This window comes from Doryrhamphus excisus, chromosome 14 (genome assembly GCF_030265055.1).
Source record: "Doryrhamphus excisus isolate RoL2022-K1 chromosome 14, RoL_Dexc_1.0, whole genome shotgun sequence".
Lineage (NCBI taxonomy): Eukaryota > Metazoa > Chordata > Actinopteri > Syngnathiformes > Syngnathidae > Doryrhamphus > Doryrhamphus excisus.
In genome coordinates this window covers 18,663,604-18,685,693 of record NC_080479.1, presented here as the reverse complement: position 1 = coordinate 18,685,693, position 22,090 = coordinate 18,663,604, and the positions used below count along the sequence as shown (strand labels likewise).

General features: G+C 40.2%; 1 protein-coding gene across 9 annotated transcripts in view; it reads right to left on the bottom strand.

The window, feature by feature from the left end:
- The window catches only part of runx1t1 (RUNX1 partner transcriptional co-repressor 1), a 125,020-nt gene that overhangs the window by 44,045 nt on the left and 58,885 nt on the right, over window positions 1–22,090 (bottom strand). Inside the window, exon 1 of one of the 9 annotated variants that reach the window (XM_058047898.1) lies at window positions 14,636–16,323. The exons of 6 other annotated variants lie outside the window; for them this stretch is intronic. Coding sequence is in view for 1 of the 3 variants with exons in the window: in XM_058047894.1 (XP_057903877.1) it covers window positions 13,815–13,842 (28 nt within the window). In the remaining 2 variants the exon portion in view is untranslated. Of the gene's footprint in view, window positions 1–9,000; window positions 9,857–13,814; window positions 16,324–22,090 lie in introns of those variants that run through there. 2 more of the 9 variants (XM_058047894.1, XM_058047899.1) reach the window with 2 other exon arrangements.

The following is a 22,090-nucleotide window of genomic DNA, read 5'->3' as shown; positions in this document are numbered from 1 at the left end:
GCAGGAAACTATCGCTAAAACATTTTGCCATGCAAATCCCACACTTGAGACTAAAAAAAACCATAACATTTTGCAATGAAAAGACGCATCGTGCCCTAAAAATGCAATATTTTGCCCTAAAATCACAATTTGTTATGCAAATGTCACATTCTGCAACAAAAGAGCTTCATCTAAAATGAAGACAATAAAACATCTGCAATAAAACATCACACTAAAACACCAAAAAAGCAAATATTTTGCCCTAAAAATGCAAGGGTAGGGGAGTAAACATGCTATGTTTCACCTCAAAAATACAAATGGCTTTATTTTTTTTACCTAAAAAGGAAAGATTTTGCGACGCAAAAGACATATTCTGCAACAAAAAAAGCACAAGCAACAACAGATCATATTTTGCCTTCAAATAGCTACATTGTGCCTTCAAAATTTTAACATTTCTTACAAAAATACTTCCAAAAAAACACAACAAACATGCTGTATGCAAAAGAAAAACACTTCATCTAGAATACTTCAGCCAGACTGAGCCAAGAAAACCATGAAACCTCCACATTCAAACACCAAATCAACGTTTGGCCATGGAAATCACACATTTTGACAACAAACAAGCTATACTTATACAACATAAAGCCCACATTTTACACGACAATGCACATTTAGCAATAAAATCCCCACGGCTTGTCATAAAAATGATTCAAATCTATTTTGCCCTGACATCCCAACATTCTGCAACCAAACCAAAACAAAAACACATGTTGCATGACAACAAAAGCAGCACATTTGCCATAAAAGTCGACACTGTCCCAAGTGAAGGCAACACATTTTTCCCATGGAATAGCTTAAATAGTTGAAATAGTTGAAATACTTCCTCGCTTTAAAACTTAAAAACACAACAAACGTGCTGTACTTAAAAGAAGAACATTACGTTCTGCAATGTAAACATATAATATCTATTTGTATATAATATCTATATTCTACAGATAGAGCCATGACACTGCGACCATTTGTCATGGCAAGTCAGATCAAATTTAAATCAAAATGCAAAAAAATAAATAAATAAATTATTTAATAAATTTTACAATTTAATAAAAATAATTTTACAAAATTTACCTGTACTATTACCTGCATAATGGACTATTTTCAGTGTTTAAAAATATTATATGTATTATATTATATTATTATTATTATATTATATTAAGGGCGGCACGGTGGTCTAGGGCGCGCAGACCTCACAGCTAGGAGACCAGGGTTCAATCCCACCCTCGGGCATCTCTGTGTGGAGTTTGCATGTTCTCCCCGTGCATGTGTGGGTTTTCTCCGGGTACTCCGGTTTCCTCCCACATTCCAAAAACATGCTAGGTTAATTGGCGACTCCAAATTGTCCATAGGTATGAATGTGAGTGTGAATGGTTGTTTGTCTATATGTGCCCTGTGATTGGCTGGCCACCAGTCCAGGGTGTACCCCGCCTTACGCCCAAAGACAGCTGGGATAGGCTCCAGCACCCCCCGCGACCCTCGTGAGGAAAAGCGGTAGAAAATGAATGAATATTATATTAAAAATTATATGTATATATATACAGTAACATGAGAAGCATTTTAGGAGAGAAAAGAAAGAAATTTCCAGAAAAAAATTATTTAAAATGAAAAAGTCCTAATTTTACCTGAAAATATTTACAGAAAACTTACAAATTTACATCACAATAAACCCAAAAATATTTCAAAAGCCTTAATATGACAAAAAATGGAAATAGACAAGAAATATCGAAGAAAAATAATCCAAGAAAATATGTTGTATTTCTGCAAGACTGCAGTAACCTCAAAAAAAAAACTAACTATATATATATATATATAGTGTATTTTGTGACTATAGTGGTCCAAGCTGACCTAATGTGCTAATGCTAGCAGGCAGAGCGGACATGTCCTGTTCAACAACAAACTGTGGAAGACTGACAGCGAGGTGATGTAGTCCACTTGGACCCGAGCACCAGAGCAGATTGGACTGGAACCCGCCGAGCCGCCACCACCGCAGCCCAGGAATGTTTCCAAAAACTTGTGAGGAACTAATAGGAAACAGCGGTGCGGTTCCTTGAAGCGGCACGGCAACAGGAACACGGGGGCCATTCTGCGCTACCCCCTCGCACGTCGACCCCGGGGTTGGCCACACAATGGGCCGTCAGAATGAGAGGAACCGCCGGGCGTCTGCAGATAGCCCCGCCGCTCAGGAACCAGAAAAGGAACCTTGGACATGAGAGGGTGGAAGCGAGGTGGGACGACTCGGGTGCTCAGGATGTGTGTGTGTGTGTCAGGATGTTTTTCCCTCGCATGGCAGGTGATACTAGCGCTAGCTCGTCTGCTGGTACCGGGAAGGGCGGCCCGAGAATGGCCGAGGGTCTGCTGGCCCTGAGCCCGACCCCGCAGTCCTGGATCCTGCCCCGACTGAGCGGGCTGCATCCTATCAGGCTTCCTCAGACGCCCCCCCGGGGGGACCCGGGAGGGAGCCTAACCTGGCAGTCATGGAAGCCCAAACCTCACAACGCACAGCAGAAACCTGTTCCGCTTTGGAGGTTTCCATAGCAACACAAGTAGGATTTTTGTATCGGGACGCTAAACAAACAAACAAACAAACAAACAAACAACTTCCTGCTTTTTCTTTTCATGACCTCCATCCTCACGGCCATGATGCAGTCTCTGACCCGGCCCCAGCTACATAATCCCACCCCCACCGCTTTGCTACGCGTCTTAAAATGCTCAACTTTTTCCAACAAACTAGCTGCTAAGCTAGCTAGCTAGCTAGCTAACAAATTCCAGGAAGGAACAAAAGTTAGTGAGACCACGTCAACAAGACCTGAAAGAAAAGATTATAATACGATACGCAGACTGTCTATCTGAATCCGGGGTCTGCATCCTACCAGACCAGTAGCCGACCCGGTCTACGAAGACCAGACGTTCCTCCTCCAGCCGCAAACCAGCCTGGTGAATTCCGACGGTCTAGCCTTCCTCATACTTCATTGGTACTTATGTTGGTATACTTGTTTGATATTTCAGCTGTTACAAAAGCAATTTTTAGTCGGGAGCTGATATTTCCCTGAACATTAAACTGAAAACACTGAAGACATTTGTTGGATTTGCACGACTCCTACTCCATCTTTAATAGTTTCACTGAACTTGTTGTCGCCTTCACACAACCTGCATGCACGCGTGTTATATTTAGCCGCCATCGTTGGAAATGATGGCGCAGGGAAAGAGGGCGTGGTGTCGGAATGCAGGAAGAAGCTTGTAATGGCGTGTGAAAGCCGTAAAATCCGACTTTAGATGCTCCGCTTTCATCACACAAACGTGGCTCGCTTCCTTTTGGATGCACGTCTACTCAAATAGCTACAATGCTTTTATTATTTTTATTTCATGCACCGATGATGATTAGAATGAATAGCCTGAAGCCACAGCAAAAATTTACATTTTTGCACTTTAATAATAAACAGTGTCAGATTGTTGCGAGGTCAATGTCATCATAGTGTGAGAATAAAATCCTAACATGAGAAGCATTTTAGGAGAGAAAAGAAAGAAGAAAAAAATCATTTCCAAAAAAAAAATATTTTTAATGAAAAAGTCCTAATTTTACCTGAAAATATTTACAGAAAACTTACAAATTATATCACAATAAAAATGTAATATTTAAAAAGCCTTAATATGACAAAAAAATTGAAATAGACCAGAACTATCCAAGAAAAATAATCAAAGAAAATATGTCGTATTTCTGCAAGAAAATACTGCACTAAGCCAAAAAAAACTAAACAAATTTTTTTTTTTAATTTTTGCCAAATAAAATCCTCACATTTAGGGCCAATTTACAAGAATTAGGAGAAATTTTCCAAAATGTACAAATGTATATTATGTACATATAGATTTTCAAATATATTTTATTCAATATACATATTTATTTGTATTTAAATATATTATTTTATTCTTTTGTGTAAATTATGTATTTATATTTTATTTAATATTTTATATAATATTTAATCATTATTTTTAATGATTTATGTATTTTTATTTATTAAAATGTATGATGAAGTGTGGCCACGCTCCCACGTTTCCACTGTTACAGGTGCACGAGTGCTGCCGGCCGTGATGACGTGCTCGAGCGTCGGGAAAAATCCCATCTTAAACATTTGCCCTGAATTATTACCCAGGCGGAATCACACATAAAGACGAGTGCCGGCGGGTTTTGCTACAAAACGAAGAAATCAGGCGGTGATTTGTCCTCGTGGGGTGGGGCGGGGTGGGGGGGTGGGGGGGGTGAGGGAGACGTGTAAAACCACAAAATGGTTTGCAGTGATGGAGGAAGGAAAGTCAAAAGGGAGCTTTATCTAAGCCTCTAAGTGAAACTTATTACATTTCATCAATGGTATGACAGCGTAATGGTTAGCATGTGTGAGCCAGAGTGCACACGCGGTGGGGGGGTGGGGGGTCGTCGATGAGGGGGGCGGGGGCGGGGGGGCTGACGGAGTGGCTTTGGCTTTTTTGCCAGCGCAGAAAAGCAGATGTTGATAAAGAGACATCGGCGGAGGAGCAGATGGGTAAGAAATCATCAGCACACAAAGCAAACATCTCGCAACATCTGCAGAAACGTTTCTTCAAATCCCAAATCTTGATCGTACGTCTGCAAGAGTCGAAGCCCGGAGAGAGTCGGGAATCTTCCACAAAGTCTGGAGACGGCACTCCAACACCACGAGTGGCTTTGTACGTTGCTTTCTTATCGATTTCTATATACTTCTATATATTCTATACATGCTATATTCTACCCTCATACAGTGGTGTGAAAAGGGAATTGAGATCCATCAGTGTTATAAAGCCATTTGTAAAGCCTTGGGACTCCAGCCAACCACAGTGAGCGCCATTATCCTCAAATTATGACAAACATGGAACAAAGGTGAACCTTCCCAGGAGTGGCCAGCCAACGTTACTGGGTGGTGTGGATCTTGTGCGGAAAAGCGCTTGTCTGTGTCTGTGCATTATAGCATCAAGAAATGTAGCATTATAGCATAGAAAAATGTAGCATCATAGCACAGAGCAATGTAGCATTATAGCATCGAGAAACGTAACATTATAGCATCGAGAAACGTAGCATTATAGCATCGAGAAACGTAGCATTATAGCATAGAGCAGGGGTCGGCAACCTTTACTATGAAAAGAGCCATTTTACCCAATGCCCACTGAACAAAAATAGCCTGGAGCCGCAAAACATATAGTATGTTTAAAACAACATTGGAGGGAATTTGGGGGTATCAAAGTAGTTCAGATAAGAAAAGACGAGTTGGAGTACTCTTGCTAGTATTGGAGATAAACTTACATACATAAATGTATGTGTAAACTACTGTAAACTTACCTGATTTGTTTACTCTGGCGCAAAAGAGTTCCCATGCCGCTGTTTTTAAATGATTTCCAATTTATTTATTAGAATTGTCAAATAAGTATTACTTATTTTCCTTCATGTACTGAACTGAATAGCAGTCAGAACTCACTCAGGATGCATTCATGGTCTCAGACAAAGTTGGATTTTTTTTAAAACTCATTACAAAAGACATGCATTTTCCCCATTCAGGTGTTAAAAAATATTCAAGCATTGCAAAGGGAGCCACAACAAAGACGCTGAAGAGCCACATGCGGCTCTGGAGCCGCGGGTTGCTGACCCCTGGCATAGAGGAATGTAGCATCATAACACAGAGGGATGTAGCATCATAGCACAGAGGGATGTAGCATCATAGCACAGAGGGATGTAGCATCATAGCATAGAGGAATGTAGCATTATAGCACAGAGGAATGTAGCATTACAGCATAGAGGTATATAGCATTATAGCATAGAGTAATGTAGCATTATAGCATAAACAAATGTAGCATTATAACATAGAGTAATGTAGCATTATAGCATAAACAAATGTAGCATTATAGCATAAACAAATGTAGCATTATAGCACAGAGGAATGTAGCATCATAGCATAGAGGATATAATAATAGCCTTTTCCCACCACAATCAGTGGCCACATCAGACGTTACTGATGCTGTAGAAAACCCAAGGCTAAGATGCTAAAGCTACTTTAGCTAAAATGCTGTAGCTACTCTCCTGGAAACCACGAAAGCCAAAGAAATACAGCTGAATAGGTGCAGATTCTGGAAGAACTAGAAAAGGTTTCTGTGCTGGTTATTGTGTGTAGCTGCTCTATAGGAGTCCACAACTCAATACAAAGGAAATGAAGAACAACCACATTGTACAAGATCAACCTTACAACTTTCTTATCTTGCGTTTTTTTTGCTGTTTAAAAAAAAATGTCCCAAGCTAGGTGGAGCCACCTGGGGGCGCTTGGAAACGGGGGAGGGGCGTCATCGAGAAAAGCGATGCGTACGTTCATGTCAGACTCGTCACCACGTGTGTCCTGAGAATGTAAAGGGGATGTGATGACTCGCTAAACATGGCGGCACCCATCCTTCCTGCTACGTCTTCTTATTCCCTGGCAGCGCAGGTGGCGCCAATGGGTGGCGCCAAACGGGAAACGCACACGTGAGGGCACCGCTACTTTCTTGCAAGCTCGCGTGCTACTAGCTAGCTCGGCGTGGCTAACATTTATGGTCGGCCATTTTCCCGCTGGAAGAGAAGTTAAACAAAATGAGGTCTTTTACTCGCGTCGGGAGAAAATTGCGCATCCCCCAAAATGCCTGCGCTCTCTTTGTCGCCTTTTCCAGCCACTTTCACTCGTGCTTTTTTTTTTTTTTTCCTTCAAGTAATTGCTGCTCTCGCACGTCGGAAGCCACTTGCTGTCTGTCGCTGTGACGACCAGACCAAGCGGTGGCAGCGGCGGCGGCGGCGAGAGCGGCATCGCTTTTGTTTGCCGCCACAGCAGCTTCTTGCTTCCATTACCCTTCATTCAAACGCAACAACACCTCCCTCCTTTATTTGCCTGACATGTATTGATGTTATTTCATCACACACACTCACACACACACACACACACACACACACGTGTCTGGCTGTAGTTGAGTGGAGACGTCAATAAAGAGAAAAAAAAAAGCAGAGCTTCCACGGCACGGCGTTCACGTATCGATCTCGGCCTTCTTAATTACACTCCTTTCTCTCTCTCGCTCTCCTTTAACCAGGCTACTTTTACAACAGATTGTTCACACGTCAAGATTAAAAGCGTACGTCAAAGCCAGCAGCACCAAAACGCAAAGATCTCACAGTCGCACCTCAGCGAGGAAAAAAGTCATCATTTTTAACAGAAAATTATGGACTCCAACATAAAAGTGGATTAAAAAAAAAGCACAACATGGTTGCAGTGTCGTCACAATAAAATCCTAATATAATCAAAGAGATTTTTACAAAAAAAAAATCAGAAAAAAGTTTAATTTTACTTGAAAAAAAACTTAACTTTACCAGAAAATACTGCACTGTTAGTATGAAAAAAGTCCGTAATTAACAGGAAAATAGTCACAATTTTGTGAGGAAAAAAAGGCATGCCTCTACGGGAAAAAGCTGCACTATTATCAATAAAAATATTATTGCAAGAAGTTTTACAAGGAAAAAAAAATTTTTTTTTAATGTTGCGATATGATGGGATTTTTTTTGTTTTGCAAGAATTTTTTTTTTTGAATTTTCAGTGAAAAAGTCACAGTACAAAAACTAAGTCAGAATATTTATAGAAAAAAATTACAAAAAAAAAAGACAATGGAACCGGAGAAAGAACTTTCAATTTTACGAGTTCAAAGTCACATTTTAAGAGAAAAGGTCATATTTTTATGAGAAAAAGTGCAGCACTTTTATAAAAACAATTTTGCACTTCCACTTTTCTGAACTATAGAGTAGTTATAATGTTGTATTCTGGTGTTAAACCATGCAAAAGTTTCAAATAATTCGGTTTTTGCATTTGGAAGTGAGCCCTGAAAGAAGTTTGAGGTCGGTTTCATGGACCAGCTCACTGTGACATCACAGGGAGCCTTGTGATATATGGGCATGCCCATGTACAAGCTGAGTGTGAGCAATCAAAGCGCAGTGGGCGTACCCGGAGGCGGGCTGTGGGTGGAACAAATTAAGCAGACCGTTTTTTTTTCGACAAATCCAAGGAAATGCAGCTGGAATAGGTGCAGATTCTGGAAGATCTAGAAAGCCTTCCGTGTGGGTTATTGTGTGTAGCTGCTCTATAGGAGCCCCAAAATGAGCATAATAGGTGCCCTTTAACAAAAAAGAAACATTTAATGAGAAAATACTTTTTGTTTACATAGTTTCACACAAAAATACTGCAAAGTTACAAGGAGAAAGTCCAAATATTTAGAGAAAAGTTACAAATTTGCAATAAAAAGAGGCCTATTATGCTCACTTGCGGTTTTTGGATTGTGTTGTGGACTCCTATAGAGCCACTACACCCCATAACCAGCACAGAAAGCTTTCTACATCTTCCAGAATCCGCACCTATTCCAGTTGCATTTCCTTGGATTTGTCAAAAAAAAAACAGTCTGCTTAATTTGTTCTTTTTTTGTTGGAATTTTTGACAAATCCAAGGAAATGCAGCTGGAATAGGTGCGGATTCTGGAAGATCTAGAAAGCTTTCCGTGTGGGTTATTGTGTGTAGCTTTTGGATTGTGTTGTGGACTCTTATAGAGCCACTACACACCATAACCAGCACAAAAAAAAGCTTTCTAGATCTTCCAGAATCTGCACCTATTCCAGCTGGATTTCCATGGAGTGCAGGTAATCTGCAGCCCATAATAAGGAAGTCCAGTTTGCATCAACGTCAGTAGAATTTGGTGCGTTCAGTGTCATCTCAAACATCAGAAATGAAGGAATAAGTAGAAAAATTCTACTTTTTTATCCCAAAAAAGTCACACAAACTAAAAGAAATGTTTAAAAAAAGGTAAAGCTTCCTTCTAATACATCTCAAAATGATCAATGGCTGAATAATCATAATCATAAATGGCTGACAGATCATACTGTAAAAGGTGACATCATCAACACGCCCGTACAATGGTCCTTAAAGACGTCCGACGGGTCCTCCTTCTATGCAGGCACGCGCTCAAAAGGACGCCCGCAATTTTAACGCCAAGGAGCGCGACGAGACGGATGGCTAATCCTAATCACCGTCCCTGAAAGCCCCCCCCCCAAACCCCCCAACGTGTCCTGGCCTTCCCGTGTGAATGAAGAGGTGATAGCAGGCGTCGTCTCGGCTTTGTGGAGTCTTGTCGGCCATTTTTCTCATTCACACAGCCACACAATCACACACACAGGCCCTTATCTCCTCCAATAAGACACCAATGCCAGCAGGAGGCTTGTCAGGATGGCCACCTTGTACGTGGACGTGTGTGTGTGTGTGTGTGTGTGTGTGTGTGTGTGTGTGTGTGTGAGGGGAAGGCAATGTGCATTAGGGCGATTACAATATCAGCAGACTCCAGATGGAGGCAGGAAAATAAACAGTGGGACAGAAAGAGAGGACATCCTAAAAGAGACATTGTGTGTGTGTGTGTGTGTGTGTGTGTGTGTGTGTGTGTGTGTGTAGAATAGAGTCAGAGAAAGTAGAGTTAATTAGCAACTCAATCCCAGTCTATTGACAGTGTGTGAGTCTTAGCATTAGCGCCTTAGCTGGCCCTGCATTGACAGTAAAAAAGAAAGTAAATAAATATCATCGTAGTATGGATGTACACTGGGATCAGCACGTCACTTTTTTTTTTTTTTACCAAATAACCTGTTCCGGGGTCAAACTGTGGCCAAAAAAGGAAGAATAGACAGAATGAAATCCATAAAGCATTGTTATTGTTATTGTAGATCTATTGTTATTGTTATTGTAGATATATAACCATTCCTTCCAAACATGTGTGAGATGGATACTGAATCATGACTGGGGGGGGGGGGGGGGGGGGGGGTCCTGGTCTCTGTTAACTTGTTGACTTAATCCCCCCCTCTATCAGGTACCCAGCTAAGATCCCAGGCCGTGATTTAAGGCGGGACGAGTGCCGACTCAGTGGATCCGCTACCCGATTCACTTCGGTGACTGACTCATGAGAACACGAATCACCATTTCTCATCAGACTCCTCCAACGTGTCCAATCAGAGCAGGACATTTGAAAAAGCAAATGGAGAAGAAAAAAAAAAAAACACTCATCCCTCCTGCTACGTCTTCTTCTTCTTCTATGGGGTGTCCCCACACCTGACACTGGACCTCTCACGCTAATCCACTAATCCAACTGCTACAAATACTGCTAACACTACTACTACTATAACTACTGCTAGTACTAGTCCTACTGCTAGTACTACTACTACTACTAATGCCAATACTAGTTAAAACTGCTAGTATTAGTACTAATGCTCCTACAGCCACTACTACTAGCACTGTTAATATGACAACGGCTATGAGTACTAGTGGCTGTACAAGTACTAATAGTAGTACTACTACCACTGCTAGTACTACTACTTATGGTAGTACTAACGGTGCTACAATTACTACTATTACTGCTAAAACTACTATGAGTACTACTACTAGTAGTACTACTCCTGGTAGTGCTACTTACTACTACTGGTGCTGACACTAATGCTACTACTATTACTACGACTTACTAATATTAATTGTGTTAGTACTACTACCACTGCTAGTATTACTACTGCTATCAGTATTACTGATAATACAATTCAATTATCGCCATTACTGCTAATACGACTACTAGTACTACCACTACTACTACTGGTACTCGTGTTAATTGTACTAGTACAACTTCCGGTACAAGTATTAATATTACTCATAGTATTATTAAATGAATACTACAGTACAGTTCATACTAGTACTGCTCGTGAAATACAATAGACTTCTATCGTGTATATGGAGTATATTTCTACCTTGGAGAAGACTGTTAGCACAGGTTGGTATCTTGAACAAATACAATACAAATACAAATACAAATTTCCCCACTGAGGGACGAATAAAGGCATATCTTAATCTTGAAGGGTACTCTTGGTATCTTGAAGGGTACTTTTGGTATCTTCAAGGGTACTTTTGGTATCTTCAAGGGTACTTGTAATACCTTGAAGGGTACTTTGACATGATCACAGGAGGACAGGGGATTGAACCAGCAATCTTAAAGATGACTACTCTCCCACCTGAGCCATACCGCCCCACTACTACTCCTACTACTACTAGTAAGAGTACTACCAGTACTGGTGTTGCTGCTGTGAATGATATTGAGTAGACACGTGTGATAAACCTGCAAACGGTTCATCTAATTCACTTTGTTTACCTTTCATTTATTCCCCTGCTCTTTATCTCTGCAAACACGCCCACTCACACTCCAGGTAATAGTCTGATCCCAGCTCACCCATTCACACAGAGGAACAGAGTATACAGGTAGTAGTGTAGTATGAGCTGCTCCGCTAAACAAAGGCGGTACTTTACGACTAATAAAACCGTTCGCACCCTTCCTCCTACACTTGCCTGCATCCCCATTAAGACTCTTTTTATTTGACAATTAACACCGTTTAATTTCCAATATTAGCAGACTATGTTGTCCTTTAACACCAAGTATCTTGCAAGAAGAAGGACAGATTTATGGAAAAGTTAGAGCAAGACAAAAAGCAAAAATATAGATGAAAAAAAAGCTTTAACATAGAAAAAAATTTGATTTGCGGGATAAAAGCATAGCTATCCCCGCAAAAAACAACAACAGTGTACTTGTACGCGACAATGTTGCATTAACAGTAAAAAAATCACAATATCACTTTCCAAAAAGTTGTCATATTGTGAAAAAAAATGTCAGAAATAAACACTTTCTTACTCTTCATTTGCCGCATTTAAGAACGCTGGGAAAAATACTCTCAAAACATGTGAATTCATTCTTAAACGGCGTGGTGTCATTGAACGCAACTCTTCACGACCCATAATAACACGTTAAAGTGGGACGCTAATGTTGTGCTGCTATCCAGTACATAATCTTCCTTTCAGTGAAATACAGTCAAAATGGCCATATTTCACATGTAGTTGCAAACTGTGATTAATCATGATTAATTAACTTGAAAACCATGATTAATCTGATTGCACATTTCAATCATACCTCAAAAAAGTTCTATTTTTTTTAAAGAAATGATTGCAATTCTGTAAGATGGAAGCTGGGGAAAAGAAAAGTAAATATTAGGAGAAATCTTTGAAAAAAAGGTTAAAAAAATCACAATGTTATGAAAAAATATGACAACGTTACAAGAACAAAGTCAGAATATACTTTGAAATTTGGGTTTTATGAGCCGAAAGTCATCGAAACGTGAGAAAAAGTCATAATTGTTATGAGGAAAAAAGTCACAATATCATAGAAAAAATTATAAATTCTTGCAAAGCTATGAGATGAAAGTCTTCTTTTTGGGAGATATTAGAATAATATTAGAAGAGAATTTTTTTTTACCAATTTTACATGAAAACCATCTTCATTTGATGAGAAAATATTGCAATATGACACAAAGACCACCCAAAAAGACAACAAAAAACCCTTCATGGAAGAACACATTTTTGTTGAATTTTACCTGGAAAAGTCAAATTTAAAAAAAAATTACATATTACAATATTCGAGGAACCAAGTCAGAATATTAATAGAAATCATTTAATTTAAAAAATCTAAGAATAAAGCCTTCACGTGAGGCAAAAAATAACGAGAAATTAAGGCAAAAAAACTTTTTCTATGCCACACTATTTTGATTTGTTTTATTGTCATTTTAATTCTATAAAATAAAAGTAAAAAACATTAAAATGATGACAGACATGATACAAGCAAAAACGTCTGAATACTATGATCAAAAATAAGTTAATGAGAATTTTTTTAAAAATTACAAAGTTCCAAGAAGAGAGACGGAATGTTTCCAGATATAAGACAACAAAAATTTTAAAAATGGGAATTCAGGATAGGATCTTTGAGTTTGAGGAATGAAGGAATGGAAGTCAACATTTTATGTTGGAATATCATGAGAAAAATTGTATGAAATGGTGATTTTTTTATGAAAAGGAGCTCATTTGCAAGAAGAAAGTCTGAGTATTTATAGAAAAGTTACACTTTAGGAAGTAAAAGGAAATAAAGTTCTTTAAGGGGAGGGAAATATTCAGAAAAGCCAAAAAAAAGTCAAAGTTGTGACTAAAAAAAGTACTAAAAAAAAGAAATGAATGTCATCCCAACATGACAATAACACCTTATTATCATAAGCAAAAAAAAAAACAACGGAAAAGTCCCAACATTAACTTTTTTTCATGAAAAAGAAAATTTCAGAAACATTTTTTGTATTTTCTTCTTTCACCAAAGCCAAGCTCGACCCACTAAGTACGCAATACTACATATTAATACTACATATACTACATATACTGTATATACACGACAGCCCAAGTTATTGACAAGAATTCCCTTCCCTGCTGCCGTCACCTCCATCATTGGATGTTCTGCTCCACAGGACATCCAAGCTATGATGGACTTTGCATGAAATATGCAAAGAATAGATGCAAAATAAACGCGGACGTGCACAAAGATTGTCCGCAGCGCCAAATGCATCCCCATAAACACCCCGATCGCTGCCGGAGAGCCGGTGAGCACACCGAGCGAGACGCATGCACACCATATATGATGTTGGCAGCATGTGGCATTGCTGCACACAAAGACAAGATTATTGCGCTGATTTTGGACTTGCGGCATTCACATAAACACCTGATTGCTCCTGTTCGATCCCCCGCAGAGATTGCTGAGGTGAAAGGGGGGGTGGGGGGTGCATGAGAACGCAGTACAGGGAAGAATATGCAAAGAGAGGAATAAAATAAAAGGTGACTTACAGCGAAAGGACTCGGAGATTCCCACCATGCGGCACACGGTGCTGGGATGCAGGGGAGGAGGAGGAGGCTCGCTGGGGTCCAACCTCGCAGCACCGGAGGACCGGGTGCGGACGGGTGTTTTTACTCCAAAAGTCCAACAAAATACGGAAGGCGGAAGCACGAAGGAGCCCACTTTAAAGATGACAAGACGCGGGAAGTCTGCCCTAAAAGGTTTGATGCCGGTCTTTTCTTCCCATCCGTCCGATGTACGGGGCGACTAATCCTTAAAAAGCGTCGTGCAAAAGCACAAATACTCGCTCTCTCTCTCTCTATCGCTCTCTCTCTCTCTTTCCTGCAAGACGCCAACACTCCGCCTCGGGTCTCCGATGGCGCGCCGAGGAGCAGCAGCGGCTCTCTGCCTCGACTCGGAAGACAGCAGCGCAGCCAGGTGGCGGTGGGCGGGGCCAACGTGCCACCAAGCAGGAGAAGGGGGGGTATCATCATCATCATCGTCATCATCTGAGTGGTTGATCGTCGTATCGATACCAGAGTACCAAGAGTCACGTGGATACTTAATGGAGACCGCCATTGTAACTCTATTACCATAATAGTATGACTTTTTCCCGAATGTAATCTTCCAAAATATCAACTCCAAATTAACTTAATTTTACTTTTACTTGAGTACTACAGCTTAAAAAAAACACATTAATTCTTTAATATGTCCACTCTATGCTACCGTTTGTCCTCCCAACATTTACATACAACGTATTTTGGTAAATATGCTAACCTAGCATGATGCTATTGTTAAAATGCAATGGCTGAGTTCGAAACAGCATACTTACCTACTACTCATTCTAACTATTTGAGTATGTAGTGTGTCTACACTGGTAGTATGACATCTTGGAGTATCCGAGAAGTACTGCATTCGCCAGAAATGTTGAGTATGTATCGTAAACTGACTGGAATACGCAAATTACCCAGAATTCAACGCGACGTGACGTGACGTCACCGCTAAAAAAAACTTTGTTTGAACACCGAGCAGCAGCATGGACCAAACGGTGATGTCAAGCAAGATATAGTGCGAGTTGTTCACTTCTTGTTTTCAAAGTAAAAGCAGTGATTTATCACTATGTTTTTTTTAATATGGGGTGTTTTATTTTGTGAAAATAACCGGAAGTGCGTTTGCTCACTAGCTAGCTTAAATTTTGCCGAATTCGCCTGATGGAAATTGTAAACGGTTGTTATTTGGACAAATAAATGGCAAAATCGGGATCTAAACGTCCACTTTCGAGACAGATTTAAAAAAAAATCTCAATAAAGTGATGTATTTAAAGAGTTTAGAGCTAAAGTGAAATTAGCTTCAGCCTGTCGATTTTTCGGCTGGCGTAGGAGCGCAATGCATTGTGGGTTATCATATATATATTATATTTTATATAGCTTTGTATACTGTCTTGATGGATTGGGTACGCAGTATGGAGTGTGGATAGTATGCATATGGAGTAGTATGTAGTAGGCAGTATGCGGTTTCCAACACAGCCAATATTAGCACTTTAGCATCTCATAGCTATGCTAACGTTAGCATCCTCCCGCCGCGCTCCTTCATGTTACTGCATTGTCTGTGATGTATGTTATCTATTAAGTTGGACAAATACATTAAGATGCTAACATGCTAACTCGTGCTAATTCGGACATAAGCGTGTTCAAACACGCATTAGCATTAGCACAAAAAGCTACACACACACAAAATGAACACATTTGTGTGACACATGTTTACGGCTGTCATGCGTCTCGTAGCCCCGCCTCCTCGTCGGCATCGGCGCCGTGTGGTGATCCCCAACATGGCGGCCTGTGACACAGGTGGTCCACCCAGTAGGTGGGAAGACGCAGGAAGTCTGTTTGTCTGCGTTCACGTGTATCACACACACCATGCTTCCCCTTTCCCGAGGCCAGGTATCCTGTGTGTGTGTGTGTGTGTGTGTGTGTGTGTGTGTGTGTGTGTGTGACGTTCAGGAACCTCCGCAGCAGCAAAAACAGGCATTGTGTGTTTCCTGCTCTCCTGCAGCATTATCACAGGACACACACAGGTTTCCTCAACGCCTATCCTCGTTCCTGCGGCCCGTCAAGATGTTTGTGCGCGATTGTGTGCGACACACAACCTGTTGGCTTTTTCAGCTCGTTTAGTCGCTGGGTTAGCCCGGCGGCCATCTTGACCTTTCTCACGCTTCACCAGTCTTATCCTTAAACGGCCCCGCCCCGTCTCCCGGTGTGGTATCCTGGCTCGAGTCGTCTCCGTCGGCAGAAGAGACGGAAAAATAGGAAAGCGAGATTGCGACGCTGGAATCGACGGCGGCGAATGGCGTCATCTTCCGAGACGGCGAAGATAAAAAAAACTCACACGTACACAAAAACTCTTTTCGGAATGACATACAGGATATCCTGTATATAGGGGATATAGAATTGGGCAGGTGTACCTAATAATGTGACCCATCACTGGCAAGCTGCCACTCATCCATCAGAGGAGCAGTCGGGCTACACCCCCCCCCTGCCCGCCCCCTCCATACCCATGGCAGCAACAGGCCCCAGCTGGGAGGCGGCCATAGCGCGGTGGTTAGCGTGACGGATAGCTTGATAGCTCCCACGTCAGGTACTGGAAAAACGGCGAGGCGAGCGCCAGCTGGACCGCCATTTTGGGAGGGGGTCGGTCGAGCGGGGGAAGGAGGGGGCGGGACGAGGGTGATGATGGATGAAGCATCAATGCCAATCACAGCGCAGGTGTGGTGGAGCGGCCATGTTGGAATTTAAGACAAGCTGATTTCGAGGGGGACGGTCTACTCACGGACGCATTGTGGTGACCTCCATCCTTTCTCATGCACTCCTCATCATTAAACTCTATGAACTATTCACATCATGGCAGATATGACAATAATATTATTATTAGCATTGAAATGTATTTTTTACACAAATCATCAAATGGGTAGGGGTATGCTGGAGCCTATCCCAGCTGTCTTGGGGCGAGAAGTGTGGTACACCCTGGACTGGTGGCCAGCCAATCACAGGGCACATATAGACAAACAACCATTCACACTCACATTCATGCCTATGGACAATTTGGAGTGGCTAATTAACCTAGCATGTTTTTGGAATGTGGGAGGAAACCGGAGTACCCGGAGAAAACCCACGCATGCACGGGGAGAACATGCAAACTCCACACAGAGATGGCCGAGATTGGAATCGAACTCGGGTCTCCTAGCTGTGTGGCCTGCGCACTAACCACTTTCAATGCCGCATGTCCTCCAAATGAACTGCTTTGCTCAGACACAATGCAGAATGGGAAACTTCAAAACTCATATTGGTACTTCTTTCTATATTTTTAGGTACGCCTTTGGTGTGTTAAGTTACTGTGTGGTGAGTTTAGTGTTTTTTTTTGCAAGCATAAACATGGCTAAATAAACTAATAGACATAGACATGTTTTTGGAATGTGGGAGGAAACCGGAATACCCGGAGAAAACCCACGCATGCACGGGGAGAACATGCAAAATCCACACAGGGATGGCCGAGGGTGGAATCGAACTCGGGTCTCCTAGCTGTGTGGCCTGCGCACTAACCACTTTCTATGCCGCATGTCCTCCAATGAACTGCTTTGCTCAGACACAATGCAGAATGGGAAACTTCAAAACTCATATTGGTACTTCTTTGTATATTTTTAGGTACACCTTTGGATTGTTAAGTTACTGTGTGATGAGTTTAGTGTTTTTTTTTTGCAAGCATAAACATGGCTAAATAAACTAATCGACATAGACGTGTTTTTGGAATGTGGGAGGAAACCGGAATACTCGGAGAAAACCCACGCATGCACGGGGAGAACATGCAAACTCCACACAGAGATGGCCGAGATTGGAATTGAACCCTGGTCTCCTAGCTGTGTGGCCTGCGCACTAACCACTTTCTATGCCGCATGTCCTCCAAATGAACTGCTTTGCTCAGACACAATGCAGAATGGGAAACTTCAAAACTCATATTGGTACTTCATTGTATATTTTTAGGTACGCCTTTGGGGTGTTAAGTTACTGTGTGATGAGTTTAGTGTTTTTTTTGCAAGCATAAACTAAATAAACTAATAGACATAGACATGTTTTTGGAATGTGGGAGGAAACCGGAGTACCCGGAAAAGAAATCCCACGCATGCACGGGGAGAACATGCAAAGATGGCCGAGGGTGGAATCGAACTTCTTTGTATATTTTTAGGTACGCCTTTGGTGTGTTAAGTTACTGTGTGGTGAGTTTAGTGTTTTTTTTTTTTGCAAGCATAAACATGGCTAAATAAACTAATAGACATAGACATGTGGTCAGCGCACAGACCTCACAGCTAGGAGACCCAAGTTCGATTCCGAAGACAGCTGGGATAGGCTCCAGCACCCCCGCGACCCTCGTGAGGATAAGCGGTAGAAAATGAATGAATGAATGAACATGTACCTGACATGTATATAACATGTACATGACGTGTAGTACAATACGTTCCATACTATGAATAATCAAATGTGGTATTTGTATATATATATATATATATATTTTGTATATACATATTTAATAAATCCCCTTCCATCCTTTGACGGGTGTCCTCCACGCCACACAGTCCGACCTGTTTTCATCCTAACGCTAAAATACGCTTCCATTATCCGTCCCATTTTCCCAACCCTGATGACTCTTTTCCAACCAATTAGCTTCGCCAGCTCGTCGTCGGATTGAAAAAAAAAAAAGAACAAAAAGGAAGCGGCTACGGCGTGCCGCTGTTTTTTTCCTCATCCTTTCATCGCCGAGCTTTCACACGGGCTGAAAGAGACGGCGTGATCAAAAGATGTCATCACCTTGGCGAGGAGAGAAAAAAAAATGGCTTCATTTTCCGACGCAAAGCAATTTAGTCTCGTCACGACGGGGGTCAGCGTTTGGCCCCTGACGGGCGGATGCCGCATATTTCTCCCGTAAGGAATATTCATTCATTCATTCATTTTCTACCGCTTATTTTCACGAGGGTCGCGGGGGTGCTGGAGCCTATCCCAGCTGTCTTCGGGGCGAGAGGCGGGGTACACCCTGGACTGGTGGCCAGCCAATCACAGGGCACATATAGACAAACAACCATTCACACTCACATTCATACCTATGGACAATTTGGAGTGGCTAATTAACCTAGCATGTTTTTGGAATGTGGGAGGAAACCGGAGTACCCGGAGAAAACCCACGCATGCACGGGGGAGAACATGCAAACTCCACACAGAGATGGCCGAGGGTGGAATCGAACTTGGGTCTCCTCGCTGTGTGGCCTGCGCACTAACCACTTTCTATGCCACATGTCCTCCAATGAACTGCTTTGCTCAGACACAATGCAGAATGGGAAACTTCAAAACTCATATTGGTACTTCTTTGTATATTTTTAGGTACGCCTTTGGGGTGTTAAGTTACTGTGTGGTGAGTTTAGTGGGTTTTTTTTGCAAGCATAAACATGGCTAAATAAACTATTAGACATAGACGTGTTTTTGGAATGTGGGAGGAAACCGGAGTACCCGGAAAAGAAAACCCACGCATGCACGGGGAGAACATGCAAACTCCACACAGAGATGGCCGAGGGTGGAATCGAACCCTGGTCCTCCTTGCTGTGAGGTCTGTGCGCCCGTAAGGAACATTTGCAAGGAAATCATCATCATCAGGTTCATCATTCCGACCTCCAAAGGTCCTTCTGGTTGGTTCCAATCCGTTTCATCGGGGGTGCCCAAAGCGGGGCCCGTGGGCCAGGGGTGGCACGTGGCTATTTGTCATTGGCCCCCAGCATATTACAAAAACATCATTTCACAAGAAAACCACAAAAAATCAGTTAGAATTGAAAAATAAAATTGCACATAATATAATATAATATAATATAATATAATATAATATAATATAATATAATATAATATAATATAATATAATATAATATAATATAATATAATATAATAAATCAGTTAGAATTGAAAAATAAAATTGCAGATAATATAATATATATAAGAAATTATAAATATAAATAAAATATAAATAAATAAAATATATATAGATATAAATAAATATAATATTATTCATATTATTATCATAATATTATGGAAACAAAGAAAATACAAACAAATGAAGGCGGAAAATTTTTCATTATATTTAATTCTGTGGTACACTACAAACATTAGTTATACTTAAGTATAATAATTTTTAAAAATACATTTCAATCATAATCATATGTTATTATTGTATATATTTTTACATTTTTTGTCATTCCCACATTGGTTCAATTTGGAATATTTGGGAAAAAATTATTATTAGTTTTTTAAATCTTACAAAATAATTTTAGTACGTATTGTAAGTATAGTCATATTTCAGTATGCTATATATTTTATATTATATCATTATTATTATTATTATTGTTGTTGTTATGATACTATATGTAGTATATATTTTTCACTATATTTAATTTTTTCACTGACTCTACAGGGACTAAAAATATATATGACATATTTTTTAACCCCAGAAAATGCATACATTTTTTTGTATTTAAGTAGCTTTTAAAAAAAATAAAACAATTTCAATGATAATAATATTAAATAGTATATTAGCCTGCTATAATTATTTCCTGCATTGATTTTAGAGGACATATTTGAGGAGAATCCTATAAGATATAGATAGTGGTTATATGAAATATGAAAAAGATGAAATCATAATCATAATTGATTACACCGTCTTTGTGTGTGGTTTCTACTTTCTATTTTCAGCACACGAGTTATGAATATTGTTTTAACTCTACAAAACGTTGTTGTTTTATTTCTCCGCCAGTTAACAATGGCTCAGCATGATTGATTGACAAGAGGGGGGGGGGGGGGCTTTCATGGCTTCTCCTCAACCTCGTGTTGCCTTGGTTCCATGTCACATGACACGCAGCCGGGGAGGCACAAACACGCACACACACACACAAACACACACACACACACACACACACACGTAGTGTAGATGCTGCAGGCATGGCTGCTAGGAGCGCTTGGTCAGTAGAAAACAATTAGCGGTGACTAATGCGTTGCTTGGCTTTAATTAGCGTGCCCCCCCCCCCCCCCCCCCCCCCAAAAGGTCACGTTGGGCCGAGGGCGCATCCAAATAGTCCGATACTGGAAGTTCTCATCAGCAGCGGGGTTTATGTACACAAACCTGACCTTGCACAGTGACCCCCCCCCCTCTACACACACATTGGTTGATTCTTGCTGACATCATTATTCTATTTGTATAATATTAATATTATATTATGATAAATGATATTATTTTTACTTCTAATATTATGGCATTATTCTCATAAAATTGTGACATTTTTCTTGTTTATTATGATTTATTATTATTTCTATTCATCTTTTTTTTTTTACCATTTCATTAAAAACATCTTGTCATTTTTTTCTTTTAATATCATTAATTTTTTCCATAATATTCTAACTTTTCCCCACAACAATAAGTTCCAAAAATTATATCTTCATTTTGTTTTGTTTCTCATGATACATCAACTTTTAAAAATAATTTAAAAAAATCTTTAATATTAAAATTTTCCCTCGTAATATTCCAAATCCATGATCATAAAAATGCGACTTTGTTCTCATTCAAACTCTTTTTTTCTGTTCTTTTTGTAATTATAACTTTCTTCCCATATCTATTATATCCATATAATAGGGGGTTAATTTATTTTGTTTTGTTTGCTTTTTATAGAATTACTACTTTAAACATAGGAATGTAGTTTTTCTTTCATATTTCAGTTCTCAGGTACTTAAAATTATGTTATTTTCCTCCAAAAGGTCCAAGTTTATTCTGGTAAACTTCAGCCTTTTCTGATTAAAATACCACATTTTTCCAGGAAGATTTAGGTTTTATTCTCCACTTTATGATATACATTTTTCTCTCATAATATTATGACGTTATTCTGGTAAATGTATGACTTTTCTCATTAGATTACAACTTTTTTCTCTAATATTTTGACTTTATATTTGTAAAAAAAAATGCTTCAAATGTTCAAAAAAAGTTTTTTTTCTATTTTTTTTTTTTATTATTTTTTTTATTTTTTACAATTTCACTTTATTCTTATAAAGTGGCTGCAGACGTTCCATTTTTACTATTTTTGTGTTTGTTTGTTTTTTTTTGAGGGCCATTGAGCAGGCACGGACCCCCATTGGCCCCCGGGCCGCACCTTTGACACACCTGTTCTGAGGTGGGTGTTTTGTTGAAGGAAAGGTGATTTGGTGTCATCATTTGA